Here is a 22,837-nt window from a genome sequence, read left to right as displayed (position 1 = left end):
GACCTTTTTTTTTGGCCCATACTTTTGTACAAAAACAAATACGGAACATGTGGTGGCAGAAAAATGATGGTCCTATAGTCCTTGCTGGCTGCTGTTTTTATTTCAGCAGGTCATAAATGTTTTCTCTTTAAAAGAGAAATTATCCATAGCTTCTCCAAGCATAGGTTGAATAGTGAACAAGAAAATCCATGAACATGCAACTGTTACCATAAGTAGAAAAAGAGAATCAATATCACACAGTTCCATAATTGAACACGTTGCTATCTGCCAGATAGCAAATTGCTCAAGCTGAATAAAGAAACTAGGGTTTTGAGATGTTAAAAAAACCTATGCAAAAAATCGAAACTAGGAATGGCAAGGAGGAAAAACAAAGGTCAGTGGGGGATCCCTTCATAATCAGCTTCTTTTAGGATAATTTTCTAAAAGGCTTACTGAGTAAAGTTCCTCTTTCTGCTTTTTCATGATTGTGTTACTGTGCAATGTCTTGATGCTAGGACCAAGGGCCTCTATAATTGTAGCTCTAATTGTATCCTGCCATGAAATGTACATCTCAAAAGAAGTCTTAGCCAAATTTGGAGGGCAAAATCCCTAAACATAAATTAGAGATCACTTGGACTTTACCAAAAATGAGTCTGCATCCAGCACCTGCAAATTCTTTAGCGAAAGCAATCATCTCATCTACCCTCAGTTCCCCAGTCCCTTTGTCCCAAAAGAAAAAAAAGGCAAAAAAAAAAAAAAACGAAAGAAAGAGAGAAAGAGGGAGGTGTTAATGTGTGTGCAACAACCATTCAAAGGAATTTATGACATTTTCTCTTTGGCTTCTAACACTGTACAGTTAGATTCATTGAAGAGGTTACAGAAGCAAGCAGACAAGGACAGAGAGAGAGAGAGAGAGAGAGAGAGAGAGAGGGAGGGAGACAGAGAGATTATTTTCAGCCCTCCAAGAAAAAGTAGGAGGAGCTAAAATTCATCACACATGTACAAACAACACCAGCACACAACATAAATTAATCAACAAGAAGCCCACCCACATATGAAAAATTCACCAATATCCCATCCCATCCCATCACTAACTATCTAACTAATAATAATTCCACAACAAAGACTCAAAGCTGCTGGAAAATCCACCTTGATCATCTTGATCATCATGACCATTCCTGCTCATCATCCACAGCTGCTGATCAGGAGGAGGATACAGCCATCCATCTACCGAATCAGAATATGCAAAATCATCATTCCTCAGCTCCATTGATGTCTCGTTAAAACTCATCGTCCCTAGACTTGGCAACTCCACAATTTCGCTCAATTCCTCTGAGGTGGTTGACAAGTCTATAGCCGAGACTAGTGATGATAATGACGACGACGACGACGACGACAAGGTCAATGACGTGGCCGTTCTTCCATTCGACGACGATGGTGACGTGGACGACGAGGATGACGATGAAGATGATAGAGAATCAAACTTTTCCATGGCTGCAGCTTTCGCTGCTGCCGCCTGGACATCTCGTGGGCTGAGCGATGCTGGCCGCGGGAGCGACCCCGCCAGTTCTGGAAAATTCAATATTGCAGACGTGCCTTTAATGCTTAAGGCCGCCACGTCGTGTGCCCGGGCAGCCATTTCTGGCGAAGGAAAAGTCCCCAGCCAAATGCGGGATTTTTTCCGGGGCTCGCGAATTTCGGATACCCATTTGCCCCAGTTTCTCATTCTCACCCCGCGGTAGACTGGATGCTTGCTGCTATCTCTGATTCTCTTGATTTTCTTGGACTCTGCATCCTGATTGTTGTTGTTGTTTGATTGGTTTTGTGATGTTTTTAAGGCTGTGTTTGGCGATAATGGGGAGGTTGGGGATGATGAGAATGAAAATATTGAGTTAGAACTGCTCTCAGGCTCTAAACTCTGAAGTTGATCAGTAGTCATAGTCAAACAAATCATCAAAGTTTTTTATGCTTTTCTATAATTCTGTATAGCCAGAAGACAGTAGCAAGTGCATGTAAATATGCAAAATTAGGAAAGGGAGAGTGGAAGTAGTTGTAGTAGTAGTACTAAAGACAAAGAAAAATTGAGGAAATGATCAAGATGGATGTTTTCAGGATTGCGTGAAGACTTGTAGGAGAGAAAAGGGAAGGAACATATATAGAAATGCAATGAGGTAATGAAGACCTTTTTTTTCCATCATTTCCCAATGACTCATACCACACTTATAAGGGGAAAGAGATGGGGGTCAGAGAGTGAATAGAGGTTGGAGGAGAGAAAGGAGCATCTGGTGTTGGGTAGAGGGATAGGTGATGACGGGGACGGCAGCCGGGGGGGGGGGGGGGGGGGGGGTTGGGGTATGGGGTCCCAATGAAGAAATGGGTTACCTTGCTAGACCCTATGAAGTATGATGCACTGGGGTCCCTTCTCTGGTACCACGCTACCCTTACTGATTTTATCATCTATTTGATATCTTTCTGGTTTCACCTATATTTCACTGTACATTTATCCCCTTATGTATCATTTTCAAAACTGTAGTCATATGTGTAAGTGTCCTTATTTATAGTCCTCTCCTAGCATGTCCATCTGTACCCTTGTGTGTGAGTATGTGTATGGACGATTGATCAGTTGATGTTGCCTTTCTTCACATGTATGATTGCATGGATTTGGTTAGGAAGATAGGTTAGTTAAAAAAAATTACACAATCATGTTAGCTAGTATAATTAACTGTTAACAAGGAATGTTGTGCTACTAGGCAGGAAAAAAAAAAAGCTACAATTCTCAATCTAGGGAGTGTAAAAAATTGGAAGGGTAAAAAATCTCAACGGCCACTAAACTATTGATCAGATAATATTTTGACAATCAAATTATTTTTCGTCAATAATTGGCTACTAAACAACATGATCAGTAAACATGTGACCATTTGATCGATAATTGCTCTTAATTTATGAAATTAACAGTTAATTTATGAAATAGGATCGCGTAGTTGCTGGACAAAATTGCTCCCGCACTTTGCCATGTGTATTTCTAATTTCACATATTAAGAGCAATTATCGACTAAATGGTCACAGGTTTACTGATTAAATTGTTTAGTGGCCAATTACTGATGAAAATAGTTTGATAGCCAAAACATAATTCGACCAATAGTTTAATGGCCGCTGAGATTTTTGGCCCAAATTAGAATCACTACTGCAACACTAGTACAATGGAACATGGTTGGTTGAATTGAATGTCTTTTTCTTTGCTATATAATTGTAGTATAATAAAGAGATATATCTTGATACCCAAGATTTTGCTATCCCTTGTTATTAATATCTCTTTTGGATCTTTGTATAGGTCGACCGAGTAATAATCTATTTTACTTATCACAGCAGTACTGTCATCATGCTTACAACACTACCAATCCTCCATTATAATAGTATTGGAGCGCCTTAGGCTATTAGGTTCAATTGTTGGGGAAAATGCATGGAGAAAGTTACCCCAAGAGTTTAAACAATGGGAATATTTTTTTAATAACTTGTGGACAATGTTGAGTTGATCCCATTTGTAATCAAGAAGCAAAAGAAACAACTTGAAGATTTCAGCAAGGGGTCCATTCAAGAATTGTATATATATTTGTATGGGTCATTATGTTTTGGTACATATATCTTCATATTTGCAGGTGCCTCTTACACTATTTCTTTAATGAGTGCATACAAATATGTGACAAGATATCTTGTCATATTCACACCACAAAAGGAAAAACGGAAAAATATAAAAGTGTGATTTTTTTTTATTAAAGTGCATACAAATAGTTTTGTTTGGATAGATGATTATTTGCCAAAATTTATTTGTTTACATCATCATTACAATTTCCAACACACCTTTTTATCTTCCCAATTACCTTTTTATCTCACATACATCACATCATAAAAAGTGCTACAGTAAAAATATCTCAAATAATTTACAATCCAAACTGACGTGCCCAACACCCAAACAGGAAAAAACTTCAAAACCCCAAAAAAGAAAGCCAAAAAGGAAAATCTTAATTATGAGCTGCTGAAAATAACTACACAATATAAAGGGAAAATCGTCCAAAACATCCCTCACATTTTGTAAAATAACTTTTTTCGTCCCTCACTTTTAAAAGTGTAATTTTATATCCCTTACATATTCACATCGGACAAATTTAGTCCCTAACTAGGTTTCCGATCATTTTTTGGCCGGAATCCATCACGTGCAAGGCACGTGATCATTTTTGAAGGGTAAATTTGTCAAATTATATTTTACATAATCTGATTTATAGTCCTCCACATTTTATAAAATAAATTTTTTCGTCCCTCACATTTTATAATGATTTTTTTCATCCCTCACATTTCACAAAATGAATTTCTTCATCCCTCACATTTCAAAAAATGAATTTTTCATTTCTCACTAATTATGTGTGTGAATACATTTTTTAAAACACATGTATATGTCTATTTGATTTTGCTTAATAATAATAGCATAAACACATATATGTAATTGGATCCAACTTGTGGGCTATCTTCTCTTTTTGTATAATTATGACTAATATTTACCAATAGAACCTTAATTTGCATATTCTTATTGTATTTTGACCAAAAATAGCTTTATTGGGCAACTTGACAATGAATGCAAGATTATTTACTAGCTAATACCAGATGAAATCAAAAGATCACGTATAATATATGGTATTCGTATTGTTAAGTGAAATCAAATAGACACATACATATATTTATGCTATTCGTATTATTAAACAAAATTAAATAGACATATACATGTGTTTAAACAAAATGTATTCACACACATTTTTTTTTTAGGGTTTCCCTCACATACATAATTAGTGAGGGATGGAAATATTCATTTTTTGAAATGTGAGGGATGGAGAAATTCATTTTGTGAAATGTGAGAGATGAAAAAATCATTTTATAAAATGTGAGGGACGAAAAAATTTGTTTTATAAAATGTGGAGGACTATAGATCAGATTATGTAAAATATAATTTGACAAATTTACCCTTCAAAAATGATCACGTGCCTTGCACGTGATGGATTCCGGCCAAAAAATGATCAGAAACCTAGTTAGGGACTAAATTTGACCGATGTGAATATGTGAGGGACATAAAATTACACTTTTAAAAGTGAGGGACGAAAAAAGTCATTTTATAAAATGTGAGGGACGTTTTAGACGATTTTCCCCAATATAAACTACCATATACTATATATCTCCAGCTGTTGGGGCCTGATCAAGCATGAAATTATTGGTTTACGGTTCCCTCTGCCCTATTTCTGCCGCTTAATGCTGATTAACAAAACATGAACTAGAAAAAAAATATTAACTTGTCAATTTGGCTTCCCTCTAACCTTATTGTACATTTACTATTACCAATTACTTTTATTTCTGAACCAGTGAGCTCTAGCTCAGTGGCCACCGCCTCTCCTGGTGGGGTGGGAGGTCAGGGGTTCAACCCTTGCCTCCCACCAAATTGTCTGCCCCTCATAGGCAACTCGGTTGGTCTCAACAAGCTTCCTTAAGAGTTGGTGTCCAGTGCCACGCAAGGGTCCCGTGGATCAAGTTACTTGAGCAGTAAATTCACCCAGGTCAGGCAAACAAATGAGCTAAAATCATGCAAAAAAGAAAAATGAATGGTAGAGATTGACCTTAATAATTGGGAATGCCAATTATTTAGGGAGGGAAAACATTGTCCTGCTAGTATTTTATCTGTTGATTCGTACAATCTCAGAAATCAATCATTGTAGTCGTACGATTTCAAAGGGTTCATTAGAGATTTAAAGTCTTTCTTATTGAATCCCATAACAACTCCGTTTCCGAAAGCATCAATTCCCCTTGTCGTCATCGATTACACAGCATTTTCCACACAGTTAATGCTTCAGTCCAAAATATTAAGAAATTAACTTCATCACAGCAAGACATGCAAACACAAGAAATTAACAACAATTTGTTCTCTGATTAAGAGTGAAAAAAGAAAATAACCGGGTCCCAATTTGTGTGTTTTCAGAACTTGGGATTGTTCTTGGTTTGGTAGTAGTTTGCATTTATCCGTTGCCTCTTTAAGTTTTGAGTCCCCATGCAATAGTCACATCCAAGAAGGGGTCCCTAAATAACTTAAGTTTTTGTGTGGCTCAAATCCTCAACCCCTTGACCAATTCACTCTTGCCTTCTCCAAAAAGATATATGGTCACATATCACAAATCAGAAATTAATTTCTATAGTATGGTTTAATTGAAGTTCAGTTAATGTACTTACCCGCCGTTTCTTCTTTATCCATATTCATCATTCTGTGTAGTTTATCAGAGCAGTGTTGACGGACATATCAATGATGAAATTGAATGAAATTACTATAATGTCCTGAACTCCCGGGCTAGCCCAACAACCATTGAGCGAAATCATGGGTTTAAAATGGTTAATTCAAACTTTTAGTAGTCCATGTATGATCATATATAATTTCATTCCACCCCAAACTTTCCAAGTGTGGGACAATTGTGGGTGTTACAATTAATACATTACTGGCTCCTGTGAGGATGGATTGAATCTTATAGAGAAGAATTTAATGGTACTGCATAAATTTTCTAATGCATCCTTTTCCTGCATATGAATGTTCATTGCCCAAATGAGGATTAACTAGATTTATAGCATTCCATCTTCTTTTTGCTGCATAATCTGTTGATTTATGAGTTATGAAATTTTAGTTTTAAAAAGTAAATATGACCAGAAAATATTTCAGAATAAATAATGAAAGGGTAAATAAAACATTGGAAGAAGGGATGGCAAAGGAAAAGGAGTTCTTGAATGGGACAGATGTTAAGAGAGAATAAAAGCAAAATATCTTTTACACAGTATAGGGCACTTAACAGGGTAAAATGCTCTTTGTCCCTTTGAAGTTTAAGGTCTCTTAACTTCTTTAATTACATAAATGATATAAAATTTGTTTGAGTTATTCAACAGTATTGCACTCAAAGTCAAGGTAAAACCACCTGCCTATACCAAAATTAAGGTAAAATTCACTGAAACATTTGAAATCTGTTGGCACAATTTTGTTTCACTTGAGGGATTTGTGCCTGTATTTGCTTATACCCTTTGGCTGCAGTACTGTACAGATTGCTTGTTCACTTTATCTTGATTTTATGCTTAAAGCATGCTAGGAGATGTTGTGTGTTCCATAGTTGTTGAATCATTGGAGTACCTATTTTATTAATGTCTTTCTTATGGAGACAAGTCATCAAGTTTTTAAGTCTCCTATGCAGCGGATATCCAAATCCTTAAAAGATAAATTGTGTAAACTTGCTTTAGCAGTCACTAAGTGTGATGTTGGCAATTAAGGTTCTCTGTTAAAAGAGAAGAGAAAAAATGTAAGAAGGATCGAATTGGAGTTGAGCATTGGCTGAGAATTGAGTCTAGAGACTTACAATCTGCAGGATTTGGTATATCCAAGCATTAGTCTTTTTCCTTGTGTAGCCTGTTATTTTGAGGTTGTCGCATTATTCGTATTGAGTACTTTGGCCTCTTCAACTCATCTTCTTGCTCCATTGACACGAGACTTCAGAAAGTACGACATAGATGCTTAAAGTTTTAAACAATTTATCAAAAAAAAAAAAAAAAAGAAGAATAAGTAGGCATTATATGTGTTATCGTGTAGCATATGAAATATGTCAAAGTAACGTGTTACCCTCAAGGGACAAACTTGCATTCGAGTCTCGAGACTCTTAATATAGCTGCGCAATCCCAAGGGCAAAAGCAGGTGATGGTCAGACACAGATCATTCTATGGTCACTCAAACCCTTGCTCCGGCCTGGTCAATGCTATCTGCTGTAGATGCATTTAAGTTGTCTCTAATTTTACAGGTCCAAATCAGAAGTTAAGTTGTACCTCCTGTACCCAGATACCTTTTGAAAGGAAAAGGAATATCAGTAAGATCAGGTAATGGACACAGAATCCAGAAACGAATTTACAAAATCTGCACAGCACTTTGTAGTCTTGAAGCAAATTATTCACAGAACTGAGTCACATTGACTAGTTATTCCTGCGCGATCAGTAGATAAGTTGGCACTTCTGCTACATAAAAGAAAGGAAAAAAACATGACAGAAGGGAGTTGGCCTTATGTATAATACACTATTATTGATGGTTTTATTAATGAGAGTGAATTTTATTAATTGTATTTTCACCCTAACACGTCCAACCACTCTTAGGCTTCGCTAGAGTGCAGATTTTCCTGGGTTGTGTTCGATCGCAAAGAGTCAAACCAGCTGCAGAAAGTGAAATACTTGATCTGTTTTAACCAAATTTTATCGTAAGTTTATGCTTTTAGCAATGGTACACTAGTAACTTTGTCATTAAAATATACTACAAGCAAGAGCTTGGCCTTTGCACCTGTTTTCGTACTTCCACTGCATAATCGTACAAGAACAATATGAGTTGTTGATTGACACTAATTTGTACTTGTAAAGAGAACATCAATGGATCACTGTGCTCAAGCATGGAAGACACATTCACATCCATGTCCATAACAACATATATACTCCTACACATCATTACTAGCAGCGTACACTATTCGTGGTGAAATGAAATGATTTTCTGACCTTGATGTCTTGATAACTTAGAAGGTTGATCCTATTTATTAGTGGTAATTAATATCTTAAAACTTCTCATTTGAATAGCTGTTTTCCGGAGTTTTTGTAGAAAGATGTACTGTAACGATTTGATATATATAATGTAAAAGATGATTAGAAAATGTGTTTACGGAAAACGTAGAATTTTTTAGGAGAAAATGGCTTTCGAGACAAAAGTTTTGGATACAAGAATTATAATTGACATTCTGCAACATCTGCGGTCATGTTCATACCACTGTTGTAGATTTGTAATAGGATCCTTGTCTATGCTTAATATATTTAATCTGTCTGGCGGATGTAGAGGGAGGGCCGGCCCAGATTTTAGAAATTCTTCCATACATCCTTGAAAAAAATTGAAAGTCTTATATTTATATTCTCATAGAAATTCAGCTTGGCATTCCCAAAATTTTAGAAATCATTTTTCATCCCCTTAAAATGTTAAAACGGATTTGCTTGTATCCTTATTAATATTAGAACTTGCTTTCCATAAAATTATAAGAGTGCCCCTTTACATATATTTCTTTCTTAGTTTTGACCTGCCCTCGTTCCCCTCCCTCCTCTCTCTCCCAAAGAAAATCTTAACCTCTGGTTCTATCAGTATCTATAATTTTAATCCGGGGTTAACAATTTCTTCCATTGGGACCCGAAATGATTAAATGTTAAAGGAATAAGGAAAACTATATATATATATATGTATGTATGTATATATGTGTGTACTGTTCAAACACTGTGACTACTATTTTGGGGGGTTTTTAAGACATCTATTACACAATTCAAATATCTTAAATCTTAATCACCTTCAATATGGAATCAAGCTTCCCTAGCTTGTATAAAGTCAACACAAAGATGCCAAATTAATGTTTTTTTTTTTCCTTTATCATTTTCGTGCAACGGCAGTTTTATCACTAGGAAATTGTTTTAGCCAATTATGTCACCTTCATTTAAATTTTTGTTCCAGCTTTTATGTTGGGTAGGGCAGACCTGTCATAATCGAGTCATTTCTACAATAATTCGAGGTTTCATATGCAACCCGCCATCTCTATAGTTTCCTCATCTTCCTTGGTAGGATTTGCTGATTTTCATCACCTTAAGGCTTAAAGGGGCAAAGCAAGACAAAAACAGATAACGTTTGGAAGCAAAGAGACCGTCAGGCTATAACTTAGGGGAAAGTTCTGTAATTAATCCAATATAAGTTGAGTTATGCCCCAACAACATAATTTGGTGTATGACTTGAATTGGATTAGGGTCTCATAGTCCAGTTTAAATCGATTTGTGTAATTCTTGTTACTTTTAGTGTAAACACGTAGAGTTTTAATATAATTCCGAATTTTACATTCATTTAATTGTACGAATTGACAAATTTAAATTTACATTCAAATTGTACGAACTTACATCAAAAGTCGTAAAAATTACATTAATCAATATGAACAAGACAAAACTTGTGACGGCCTATTTCCTACTTGAAGCACTCCAGTTTCCCTTTATCAATAAAAAAAAAATCCCAAGTGTGTCCTCTAAGGATGGTGCTATTGCTTTACTTTAATACATCAAAAGGATTAATGGATTTAAACCTTGTTGTCCATTTGGGGTTGCGGTAGCTTATTAATTAAAATGCACTTCCTCAGTAGAGTTTGTAATAAAAATACTTATTAACTGTTTAAGCGTTTTTAAATATATTGTTTGGAGATATATTCAATTAGTACATGTTGCATTGGATAATGTGTAGTTTGAAAATTTTTAAAAGTGTTTAGCTCTTTATTTGGTTCATAATATAGGATAAAATGATTAAATTTAATATTTTATTTTTTAAAATCACAAAAGCTACTCTAAAAACACCAAATTTGAGTTTTTGGTAAGAGTGCTTTTAACACCAAAATCTCTACTCCTAATTTTATGGGATGATATTTACCAAACACTTTAAAAGTACTTTTATCACCTAAAAGTACTATTTTTACCAACCCCAAACAGGCCTTAAAGCTTAAAATTTCTGTTGTACACCTTTGTGCTAAGCTTCGTACAGAAAAGTTTTGTTTGATTGCTTCAACCCACTGTTGTCAAAATTGGATTAGATCCCAAGTGTCTAATCTCTCGTCTAATGGCCCAATCGGGATAGTTTAAGCTCTGATTCCAATTAATGCCAAAAACCCGAGAGTCAAGATTCAATTAATACCGACTAAGTAGCCAAATTGAGCTGGCTGTCAATCCATTCAGTCTCCATTCCAAGAATCTCTTTTTTCTTTTTTTTTTTCTGATGAGGAATCCATTCCAAGAATCAGGCTCATATATTGTTAGCTGTCACACAATAATAATCTTTGAAAGGCATGGCTGTCGCACGAAAAATCCATAGACAGATTAGTACTAAGGGGTTTCATGAATCTTAACAGAGAAACTGAACAATCAGTAGCTAGTGGGGTTGTTCCAATTAATGTACCGAAGCATTACAGATATTACAGACAACTCACAAGTTCTAGAAATCACTCTATATGGGGTAAGTTTCAGTTACTATTTGGTAGATTTTTATACGTATTATGAAAGGCTAATTCTTCAGCATCAAATCGCAGTGCATGTTTCAGTTACTATTTGGTAGATATTTTGTACATTATGAAAGGCTAATTGTTCAGCATCAAATCACATGTTCAGCATCAAATCACAATGCACATTTTTTGTGGGATAATTTCAAAAACCTCCCTTGAGGTTTTTGATAGGTTCACTTAGCACCTTTAAAGTTTTAAAAATATCACTTGCCACCCCTATTTTCAAATTTTTGTAACATTCTCAACCCAATTCAAATTATGTGATTAAAATATGATATGCTATGTTTAAGAAAGAGAAAACCATTTCATTCCAAAGTTGCCCTATTTGTTGTAGTCCCTTAGTTGTAATGACAAATTAATGTAAATTTTTTTTACGTTTGAAAACTTGATGGATGCGTTCTTTAATGAAAAGTTATTAATTTAGGGTTGAGCGATCCTTTAACAATTCTTATCTATAATTTGGAGACAAAATTTAAAATTTATGAATTATAAATAATTAACAATGCATGTAAAAACTATTTGAAATATCATAAAGATAAGAAAATAACTTTTTACACATTATAAACATCTCAAATAAGTTTAAATGTAATTTAAAAACTTTTTTCCTTTTCTAAATTTTCGAGACATCAATCTAGAGAAATAAAAATTTAAGATTCTAAACAATTCATAACATTTATTAAATTCAATCGAAACATTTTACATAAAAGAAAGATTTTTCTCATTGGTAGTCTAAGGGCACACGGTAAGCATTCGGATAAATGAAGGTGGACCCAATACTGAAGTTTTAAAATTGTAGCTAACTCCATTTTTGCGGAAGAAATTTACGCTTTTGCCAAAAAATAACAGTAATATCGGGTTTATTTCTTACTTTGTGACCTTAGGGTACTAAATAGGCAAAAATCTGAAAATAGGGGAGGCAAGTGATATTTTTAAAATAAGGTGCAAAGTGAAACTGACAAAAAACTTGGGAAATTTCCAAAAGTAGGGAGGGGTGTTTGAGCTAATCTTTTAATTGCCACAAAAGGTCAGTGACAGTATGATTTATGCCCTTTTCCATGAATCATTGTGGTAATCTAATAGAGATTCTGAAAAGTTTCTGACAAAATATTTATATCATTGGTAATAACTTCACCAGAGGCAATGTACCCCCATTACATTGCAATTTTTCCACATCTAGGCTGGACCATGAAGATGGATGTTTCATCATTGGTAGTAGAACCACATGATGCTTCTGACACTAAGGATGTACAAGCTATCAATTCTATAAGTTTGGTATCTAAGCACGGATAAATTAATCCATGCACATCATCATAAGTTTGCATATTCTGCAAGTTGTCTGAATGCGTAAAACCTTCAGATGAACCGTGTCATCTTGCCCCTGCAAGTTTGCAACAAAACAATGGTCCATCAGCATCAGGTTTCAGGTTTTGAAACACTTTTGCAACTGAAGACTCAAATGAGAGAGAATTCCACTTGAATTATTCAAACACAAGCGCACGTATGCACCAGATACATATATGTTTGTTCTGAGCAGATGCATCGAGAAGTGGCTTGCAATAGCATGTCAAATCCTTTGAATCTGTTCCACATGTGAATTATAAAAAGGATGGTTTGTCTTAGTCTGTCACATTATCATCAAATCGAGAACGTCCCCATTTACATTTAATGTCAAGTTGTTAATCATCCAATGTAGTTACTTGTGTTGTTGCTTTCAACTACTGCTCAATTTTGGCAGTATAAATGCGCTGCCAAATCTAATGCTCTTCACTAGTGATAATTAACCATTATTGTACGGTTAAAGTGAACTGCAACTTTAATACAACCATTTCCTTAACTGCCAAATCTGATGCTATTCTTTGACTTGTCACCATTTGGCTAGAAATATAAATGGCAAGCAAAAGGATTGTCATTACGCTGAGTACAAACTTTGAAGATTTAGCCGGTTATGACAGCAATTGTAACATTCAACTATGACTTGCCATAGTAGGCCTAATGGCCATCGCAATAGTCTGCCATAACAGGTGAAGCCATTTTGCCTCGACTACATGGAAGTAAGAATCTTGACCCCTCCTAAAGATGCCAAAAAATGGAAAGGGAAGATTATGCGAATCTTAACAATCAAATACTGTAGAACCATTTGTACCTTGGAGGGCAAATGGAGGGAATGGAGAGAGGTTATAAATTTTACCCTGGGGAACCATTCTACTAGCTAGGTGCAGATAGAAATTTTTTAGCATCTTCTGTTCCATTCATATGCAAATTCAGAGGCAAGCACGTCCTGTGTATTACATGTATTTGGAACTATAAGTTCTGGCCTGAATCATGAGCAGCTTTTTGTACATTCTGCCAATGTCAGTACTCAGATGTATATCCATTCATGTTTCTGTCACCAAGTTCTTGAACACTCAAGATGGAGCAAGTCCTGATCAATGCAGCATTTGTTGTATATCCTTGCGCACTTGGTCCCAAGTATTAAAGAAAGGCAGCAACTCCCCATGTAAACAGTTGACAAGTCACTGGTCAATATATAACTCTTTATTACAGGATCAAACTCTAATAATAACAGACCTTAAACATAATTTTTTTAGTCTTTTACAGCAAGGAAAATGAGCCACCTGAGGTCAGCCGGCATCATCCAAAACAAAGGCAATATGCTAGTTCCTTTCAATTAAAAAGAATGCTTGTAAAGTATCAAATACCAAAGTCCTTTGTTTATGGGATAGGAATAGAAACAAATGAGAGTTGAGTATAAGGTAAGAAAAATACACGGTTATGACATCCTAGTGTTGCCCTAGATGCTCATGTCTCTGTTCTGATTGCTGTTTAAGAGACCATGAGCAGAAGTATGCCTGGTGTTTTCTGAAATGTAAATTAACATGAATCCAATTCTTTCTTTTGTTTATTGATTTCATAAATAAGAATGTCTAGACAATGTCTATACACGCTATCTTCTTCCTCGAAAACTTGCTGATCCCTGTTATAGTCAAATGAGTCAACATCAGGTTGACAGTACTACAATGCATAGGAAGGGTTGGTCCTTCTTATCCCTTCCTCCTCTTATGGCTCAGTACAAAATCGTCGTCATCATCACTGTCATCTATGATCCGTTTCTTTGTTTTTACTTCACCATTCTTTGATGCCTGCTGTGGCTTTTTGGAGCTCTCAGGTTTACTTGGTGGTGGAGATTTAATAGGAGTTCCTGTCCGAAGTTGTTTTTGCTTTTTCTGCTTTTTCTCAAAAGCCTTCCTTGCCTTTTCAGGTGACAGCATGCCATGTTCCATCAACCTGCATATAGACAATCTTCATGTTTTAGTACAGCACAATCTATTAGGTCATGTTCATCTCAGGGAAATTAGAAATCAGAATAAAAGGCAACTATGCAGCAATGAGTTCTTTTTCCTTTTTTTTTTTATTTTTCGGAAAAATCCATCAAAACAAAGAATTCTATTATAAGCAAACAAAGCACAGCCAGGCGCTTCATGGTTGCGAGGGTCACATCATAAAGTTCTCCAGAATGAAAGGAGTAAAACTGTTTCGTGATAGAATGCGGATATCACACTATGATCTTAAATTTTCTTTGAGGAATTTAATATAGTCCCTCAATGATGATCATGAAGATGATTGCAATGTAGTGAGAGAATGAATCAATAGAGTCAAAATGATAAAGTCTCATAGCCAAGAAATAAATGTTTTTCTCTTCTAAGAGCAAGAGTTTGTAGTCATTTTGAAGCACCTTGATTTGTGAGGATCTTCTGCACTATCTGAAAATAACTCACCACACTATATTCCCAGTTCAATCACTACATGCACAGACTGTAATGTTAACTTTTGAACTTTGAGAAGTGAAACTAACACTCCGTTCAGTAGTGAAAAGTAGAAAAAGACAGGATGAATTGGTCTGTTAGGCTGAAATAATGGATCAAAGTTTTTGCAGTGCAATTCTACATGGCACAGCTAACACAAACAATCCTCAAAGCAATCCCTCTAAAGGAAGGCCTGGTAATCTGATTAATTTGATGAACAACATGTTTCCACAACACTATTTGCAGACAACAGACTATTTCTTTAGTTAGAGTAGTGTGAACTCTTGAGTACAGCATGTGGCACCAATGCAAGTCAAGATCCTCTTCTGGATGGCATTACTTTCAATAGCTTCTAATGCTGATTGGAAGAAAGGTTGGATGATGGAATTGGTGACTGTGACAGCTAGAAAAATAAGCATCTTGTCCATCTTATTCAAGAAAAAGTTCAACAAAATGGCAAGAAGAAATCAGAAGGCTAGCATAGCCCCTAACATGTGGCTTACTGCTTCATTACATGGTATGTCACTGCAGAAATTATATACCAGCTTTATGAAAAAATTAAAAACTCTAGGAAACCATTGAGTTTAATATTTGACCAAAGCCAGCTAAATGTGGCAGAGTCAATATCCTAACTAGAAAGCCTCTGACAAATGCTGCGAAATATTGGTTTATACGAGCCCAAAGAAAATGACAACTTTAGATATGAAATTTAGAAATATTAAATTGGTTTTACATCACTAGTTTATAAATTTGCCCCCACTGACCAAAGAAAAATATTTGTTCCAGGTAACGAATTTTATGCTTTTATCCTGACTAATTTGTAGAAAGTCAATATGACATGTTTCTAGAAGTATTTATATAAACAGTTATTAGTTATATGAACAAGTAAGATATACAATCCATCGGTTTAAGTATGACTACAAGTAAAAGCCATAGTTTCAAAGGGGTTCTAAGCCACTAATGGGTAACAAAAAATTTAGAGTTTTGATGAGTTCACAAGGCATCAGTGGATTCATTGTATTTTCTTATGTTATTTGTTACATGTCTCAACTATCTATTATATATGCCCCCTCTGAGAAATTTTTCTGGCTCCACCACTGTTCCAGAGTCTTTGCTGAGAAGTTTTAGCTGTCCCAACAATTGCATGGGAGGAATATTTGTACCCAAGATTCAGTTATTATGTAGATATTTATTTGTATTTTCTCTATTTCCAAGTTATAAATCTTAATAGCCAGGACTAAAACTAAATATCATCTTCCTGGAGATGGAATATGAAAAAGATTCAAAAAACCTCGATGAGATTAGACATGAGCCACTATGTGAAGAAGATGTTGGCTTACAACTTACCCTAGATATGTGAAGACGAGGTTGGCTTACAACTTACCCCAGATAAGGCTAAATCAAAATCTGGCAGTGTCATGGGCAAGAATGCCAAATATTTCAACAAGGAAGCATGCTCTGTTTTGAAAGAGCAGCACGAAACAGACATGATGGAAAATGTCTTTTCCCATTAGCATACAGAAAGAATCAAGGGTTTGAATCTGGTGTCATTTGTTCATATTTCTGACTTATTCTAGCCAACTTAAGAAATAATTCATGGATAATAAACAGCAACTGTAGATCCCAAGTATATAACACTGCTGAAAAGAAAATGCTAACAATCATGATCACATTTGCTTCCGAATCCCTCTCCAAGTCGGACAAATAAATTAAGACAAAATTACAGAAGCTACAGTCCAGTAAGAATGATGTAAACAACTCCAATAACTGACATTAACTTGTCATAAGATTTCTCATTCTTCTCAATTGTCTCGTTTGGCAGAGCTTCTTCTGCAGCCAATCATATTAAAATTTGATGAAAATTTTGACATTTAGTCTTTTCCTAAACTCAAAAAATCTGGTGCCCCCCAAAAAAAAAAGTTCACATTACTTGGACACAAATATCCCAACAGTTTTGACTATTCGTCAACCGTTTATTATTCGTAAATTCCATTTATAAGATATTTATAAGATAAGATGTATTCTGAGAGAGCAGGAAGGAAAGAGACTCGATGACTCTGTGTTCTCCCACAGCAAGAATCCCAATCCACCTCACCTCTTGCAAGTCAACCCCATTTTCAACCCGAGACAAAATGACCCAAACCACAAGCATAGCAAGATGTAATACCATGATCGTTCCCTAGTTTGTTCTGCCTACAGAAAATGTCCCTTGTTTCTTCCACAGAAAATGGGACAAAAAGATATCCAGAAAATACTATCCAAAGGATCTAAGTGCTCTGGTACCCTTTGATATTGTTCCAATGAAGCAAAACGGAAACAATTTCATGATAGCTCTCTGATCATCGGCCACATCTTGTTACAGGAAAAATTGTAGGAAAAGTTTACTGCTGGGACACTTTCCAACAGTTTACGTCAGCGAATTTTTAAGGTTATACAACATTTGTTTGGTCTCATCATATCTCATTGGCAAACTATTAACCACTTAATTTGAATCTCAATTTTCTCCAATTTAACTAAATCAACTTCTTTCCTATTTCTTTACCTTACTTACTCTTTTTTTCTGTCCATCAGAGCCTTATATATTCATGCACAATTTAGATGTACAACTATATGCTTTAACACCTTCATCAATACTATATTAGTTGGCACATATTAACAAAAATTACAGGCACAAAATGGATACTTCTTGTCTATCAAAACCACTACAATGTGGAAAATTCAAATTAACAAAGTGAGATCCATAATGCAGTTTGGGCACGTTTATCTATAAGACACTACAGTTCTTATGGGCTTGCTTGAATACCCAATTTCTTGGGAAAGGTAGGGGTACTGGCAACATAGGTCATCTCTTTCATAATGTATTGAAGTAAAATATGAGAAATAAACCAATCAAGAGCCATGATAACTGTAGTAACAAACCATTATCAACAGAAAAGATAGGGCAGCAAGAAGTGGAAAACACAGCTTGGAAAATCTATAAACCATGGCAATATCAAGATGCAAATTCTCCAGTACAAAAAAAAAATGGAAATACAAAGTTTGGTTTGGCGAACTGGGATGATCACAATACTGCATCACCAGAAAAGGTGAATATCCATTATACATTCTCATTGTATCCAACAAACTTTGAGAAGTAGGTTTGAAAAGAGGTAACCAAACACTGACCAAGTTGAAAATCAGAACAGGTAGATATGAAGTTCTTGCTGAGAAGAAGAACTGCCCAAATTTAGTTAAGATCAGGCTTAAAAATCATCAATGAGTCATGACACCAAAGTTCCAGATTTTCTTCTCTTTCTGTAACTTTTTCACTTGCCAATGTATGTTTTCCAGATGAGGAAGACTATTCTTTTTCTTTGTCACAAAAATGTGAGTTCAAAGAGTGACCAAATCCATATTGACACCATAAACTAGTTTCAGCTGGTCAACTGGGATTGTCCACCCAAACGGTGAAACCCATTTATTGTGATATTTATCATTGTTGCTTGCTTGGTATAGAATTTCATTATATATGATACTTCAGGAAAAAAAGTGTTCATCCTGGTTTGGAAATTTTTAATGCAGTTGTCCTTCTTACACCCCCCCCCCCCAACACAAACAAACCCTACTTCACAACAAACTGGTATAAAAGCTACTGGGTTGAACTGTTAGGCTGATAAAAAAAGGGACGAATTATCTAGTTGTTTTACAATTAACCTTGTCAAATTATTCAACTTGAAAACCTAGTCAAAGACAATCTTAGACTTCTTCATCAAAGTTTATGCAGGCAACTTTGGCACATGAGTGAGAAAAGGGCTTTAAATTCGTACTGAAATTTAATCATCGTAAAAGCCAATGGCAATGCCTCAAACACCCGCGCTTGTATATATGCAAGCAACACAAAGTTCGAATTGCAAATAATTCTCACCAGCTGGACAGTGAATCCTCAATTTTAATAGTTGTTACATCAAAGATAATTCTCTCGAGGTTGCTTTATACATTGTTACATCTTTTGATATTCTTATAAATCTGTGGATTTTTTTTTTATTCCGAAGACCAGGTCTTGCTGGCAAGAATAACTTCCTAAACGATGACTTGAAAGAGATCTACAATGCACAGTCTGGTGATTTCAATCTTAACTCTAAACAGCATCCTACAAGGGAGAAATAAAATGAAGGGGTCTAAAACAATAGATGTAGGTCATGTTGTTGGTGTGGTTAGTCAGTGTCTCAGCAATCCCGGTAGTGCACATGGGAATGCACTTCAATGGGCATATCTAGAGTATACTTCAAGCTGTGTATAGATTTTAACAAAGGAAGACTTATGGTTCTGGGCCAGTAAGAAAATTAGAGAAAGTAACAAAGGTCCAGACAGAGAGAGAGTAAGCAAAGGTGAAGAACATCTAAAACCTTGTAGAACATAAAATATTCATTTCAAGTCCAATCTTGATGAAATTTCAGGAACATGCTCCTTTCACCAAGCTTTAACGTAGCTGTTCTGATTTTCATGTGCTTCTCAGTTAATAACATCTCCTCAAAAACCACTTTGTCAGAGTTTTTAGGAGTGGAAGAGAATGAATTATGAATATTCTCATGTATGAGGAAGTGAAGATAGAATTTAGCTGACATCTTGATGTGCCAGATAGAACTTTCATACTCCCATTATTTTCCTGATGGAGAAACTTTCAGAATGGCTATGTCACATAATTATTTCCACTTGCATTTTGCACATTATAAAACTTGAATCTGAGCGTCATGATTTTTCAGTCTTCTACTATTGTTATCATCATTAACTGGTCTATTGATCTCAATTTACTTCATACTTAGGGAGAGATAAATAGTTCTATATGTTGATTGTGTTTGACATATTTTGTTTGTTGAAACCCCTACTTTATCCAATAGAATGAATTCACCAACAGATCAAACCATGTTTCCAGAATAACAAAAGAGTAAATGACTAACCAAAACTCTGCCATTTCACTGGAAGGTATCTGGTGTGACAGCGACTCATAAAATATCCTCAAAGGCTCTCTCTGTTGACCAAAACGCCGATACATTAATAAGCAAAATCAGTCAATACCCAGACTTCATACAAAGATTCAAACAAAATTCAAAAACTTCTGACCTCTTCAGGAACGTCAAACTTCTGGCCAGGTAAGGAGTAAACTTTCTTTTCTCTGGTTTTAGTTACTGTCTTTCTCTTCGTCACAGCCTTCGACGAACTAGATGTTCCTTTTGCTTTTGCCTTAACCTGATCATCACATACCAAAACAAATAATCAAAGCCAAAATCATGGAATCAAATAACATTTCCAACAATAAACTGGTTATGTCTCCATATGTGAATGCATCAATACACGATGGCATCAAATAGAGACCAGCGTCTGCTGGGTATCTGAGTTTCGAAATTTAATAGGAAGACAAAATTGGAAATCGAAATCCTATTTACTAGTCAATTTTCTGACTATTTGATTACCCAATGAAATTATCGAATTCATGACAATTTAATCAATCTCAAGCAGCAAGCAATTCAAATAAGTCTATTGCTTGAACTACAGATACAAAAGAAGAGCAAATTACACCAGGTGAAATGGTCAAAGAAAAGAAATCACAACTTGATTCCAAAATCTAGAATACAAAAAACAAATAACTACTAAAAATACATCCTTTCTCCATAATCAAACGCAATGATTTAAGCACACAAATTAAGCATTCATTATAGACATTGAAAGAGAAAAGGGGAAAGAACAGATTATAATCCAAGAAAACAAACAATAAAAATCATAACTTGGCTACTGAACAAGATCCGATAGAGACAAAAGGAGTGATCTTTACAACAGAGGTACCTCACTTTTGGAAATAGTGCTTGATAAAGATTTCTGTTTTGCATCAGCAGATTGTTTAGATGAAGAGCTCTCAGCAGCTTTTTTCTTGATCATAGATGATTCACCCTTTTCCTTTGCTAACGATGATGATGATGAAATTGATGAGGAACCCAATTGATTTCCCCCGCTGGGCTTCACTTTTACCACATTAGATTTGGTCTCTGTGGCCATATTTCCTTATTTCTTTCCCTACAGCTGCTTCTCCAAAGCCTTCACCCTGCTGCCTGAACTATCTTCTGGCCTTATTATTTTGCTGATTTCTGATGTTTCTTCTTTTTCCACACCTATCATTGAAGATTCATCAGCTAATCAATCTCTTTTGTCTGTTAGAAAGAGAGAAAAAAATATATAGTGATTGTAGATTGTGAGTTTCTGTGAAATTCTTGAAATTATTAATTAAATAAAACACGGTGATGAAAGGAAATACCACCATAAAAGGTAAACTTGGTTTGCAGGTTTTCAACTGTTCAACTGCTTTTATTATGTGGGGTTTTGACCTATGTGGCTCCTAACTTCATGTGTTTCTTTACCTGCTTTTCATTTTTGCCCATGTCATGAGAAAGGCAATAATAAATCTTTTTTACAAATTGTATCAACATAAAGATTTAGGGTTGCTTCTTAAAAAAAAATCTAAGGGTTTTAGTACAAGTGATGATGATCATTACATCAAGTGTTGTAGTTGTACTGAACAACTGCCCAGATAGTTTATTACTAGTATGCCCTTTTAATCTTCAATTCTCCTTTGCATGTCACTACAATTCCTACCTGATTTTCAAGTCATATGAGTTGAAGTTTGATCTACAATTGCAAACGAGTCGAGTCGAGTCGAATTTTTGATCTAATCGAGTTAAATTTTGACTTAGTTTTATCAAGTTTGAACTTGACGAACTCTCAATATAAAACTCGAGTTCAAATTTGACTTAAATTCGAATCAAGTTCGAATTTAAAAAAATAAAATAATAAATTTCTTAATAAATAATAAAATATTAAGTATTTATATATGTAATTTTACTATTAAAATAATATATATATATATAATCGAACCGATTCGTGAACTAATAAATTAAGTATCTTTGAACTCGAGTTTGATTTGATCAATTCGAACTCGACCCGAATTTAATATTGACCGAATTCGACTTGAGTTTTGACACGAGCAGCTGAATTGATTTGTAACCCTAGTTTCATCTCCTACTATATTTATGAGGATCGTAACTGGTAAAGCAATAAAGAGTACTTGTTCCTGTCAAATCTTGAGGATAGAGCTTGGAAATCGAAAATTATTTTCAGTTGCAATTCAGCAATTCCATGAGACACTTGTCTAGGAATTTTTGCAAGCAACTGCACAAGTTTGACCCCCAACTTAATTTTCAAAATTGAGTGATTGGATCCATAACATTTTCCTCAACCATCATTTGGGCCGTACCTGGTTGACTTGGAATTTTTGCGTCTTTCCTATGCCTTCAAATCGTACGGAAAACCATTTTACCAACCCCAAATATACTGTACGTTCATAGTTTTTTTTTTTTTTTTTTTTCAACAGTCACGATTAGTCTTGATATTTTTGTTTTTCAGTTGGGAAAGAGTGAAGAAGAAAAGGTGACTCGCCTCATTCCAAGATCAAAGCATGCCACTGATGGCCTAGTAGTCTTAGTATTTGATGATATTTTTTTTTTGGAATTTGATAATTTAAGACTTCTTCAATGCATTATCTGATAATTGAATACTTTCACAATGCATTTTTTTCGTTACGCGTGGACCCTTATTCTATTTATTGGAAGTATGCAAATTCTAGCTTTTTCCAGTATTTTATATACAAATATTTTATTAGAAATAGCTCATAGATTTTGTCACAATTCGAGTTTAGGAACTGATTCAAGTAACTTTTAGGCTGAAATTTATTCGCCCAAAATGATAAGCCCATATTATTTGGTAGCTGAAAGACCCAAATTTATCAATTCATTTCTTTTTTTTGCTTGATTCGATGTGGGATACGTCATTTTTCTCACCTTTGGGACTCTCAGAAACAAAATGTTCCAAAAG

The 22,837-nt window shown here is 35.1% G+C and overlaps 2 protein-coding genes across 3 annotated transcripts; both read right to left on the bottom strand.

The window, feature by feature from the left end:
* Positions 1-787: 787 nt before the first annotated feature.
* Positions 788-2,252, bottom strand: LOC113779706 (ethylene-responsive transcription factor TINY-like). Its single transcript, XM_027325394.1, has one exon. It carries the CDS (start codon positions 1,931-1,933, stop codon positions 1,082-1,084), a length of 852 nt encoding a protein of 283 aa, XP_027181195.1. The 5' UTR covers positions 1,934-2,252; the 3' UTR covers positions 788-1,081.
* Positions 2,253-13,766: 11,514 nt separating this feature from the next.
* On the bottom strand, positions 13,767-21,343 carry LOC113779801. 2 transcript variants are annotated; one of them, XM_027325524.1, is made up of 5 exons: positions 21,328-21,343; positions 20,759-21,081; positions 20,039-20,164; positions 19,876-19,946; positions 13,767-14,420 (listed from the first exon to the last, which is right to left on the bottom strand). In XM_027325524.1, the coding sequence occupies exons 2-5, from the start codon at positions 20,966-20,968 to the stop codon at positions 14,177-14,179; spliced, it is 651 nt and encodes a 216-aa protein (XP_027181325.1). In that variant the 5' UTR covers positions 20,969-21,081; positions 21,328-21,343; the 3' UTR covers positions 13,767-14,176. The 2 variants fall into 2 exon arrangements, with proteins under 2 accessions (XP_027181325.1, XP_027181326.1); XM_027325525.1 differs by lacking the exon at positions 21,328-21,343 and having other exon boundaries at positions 20,039-20,158; positions 20,759-21,176.
* Positions 21,344-22,837: the final 1,494 nt, after the last annotated feature.

Source organism: Coffea eugenioides, chromosome 8, assembly GCF_003713205.1.
Source record: "Coffea eugenioides isolate CCC68of chromosome 8, Ceug_1.0, whole genome shotgun sequence".
Taxonomy (NCBI): Eukaryota; Viridiplantae; Streptophyta; class Magnoliopsida; order Gentianales; family Rubiaceae; genus Coffea; species Coffea eugenioides.
This window is presented reverse-complemented; position numbering and strand designations above follow the sequence as displayed.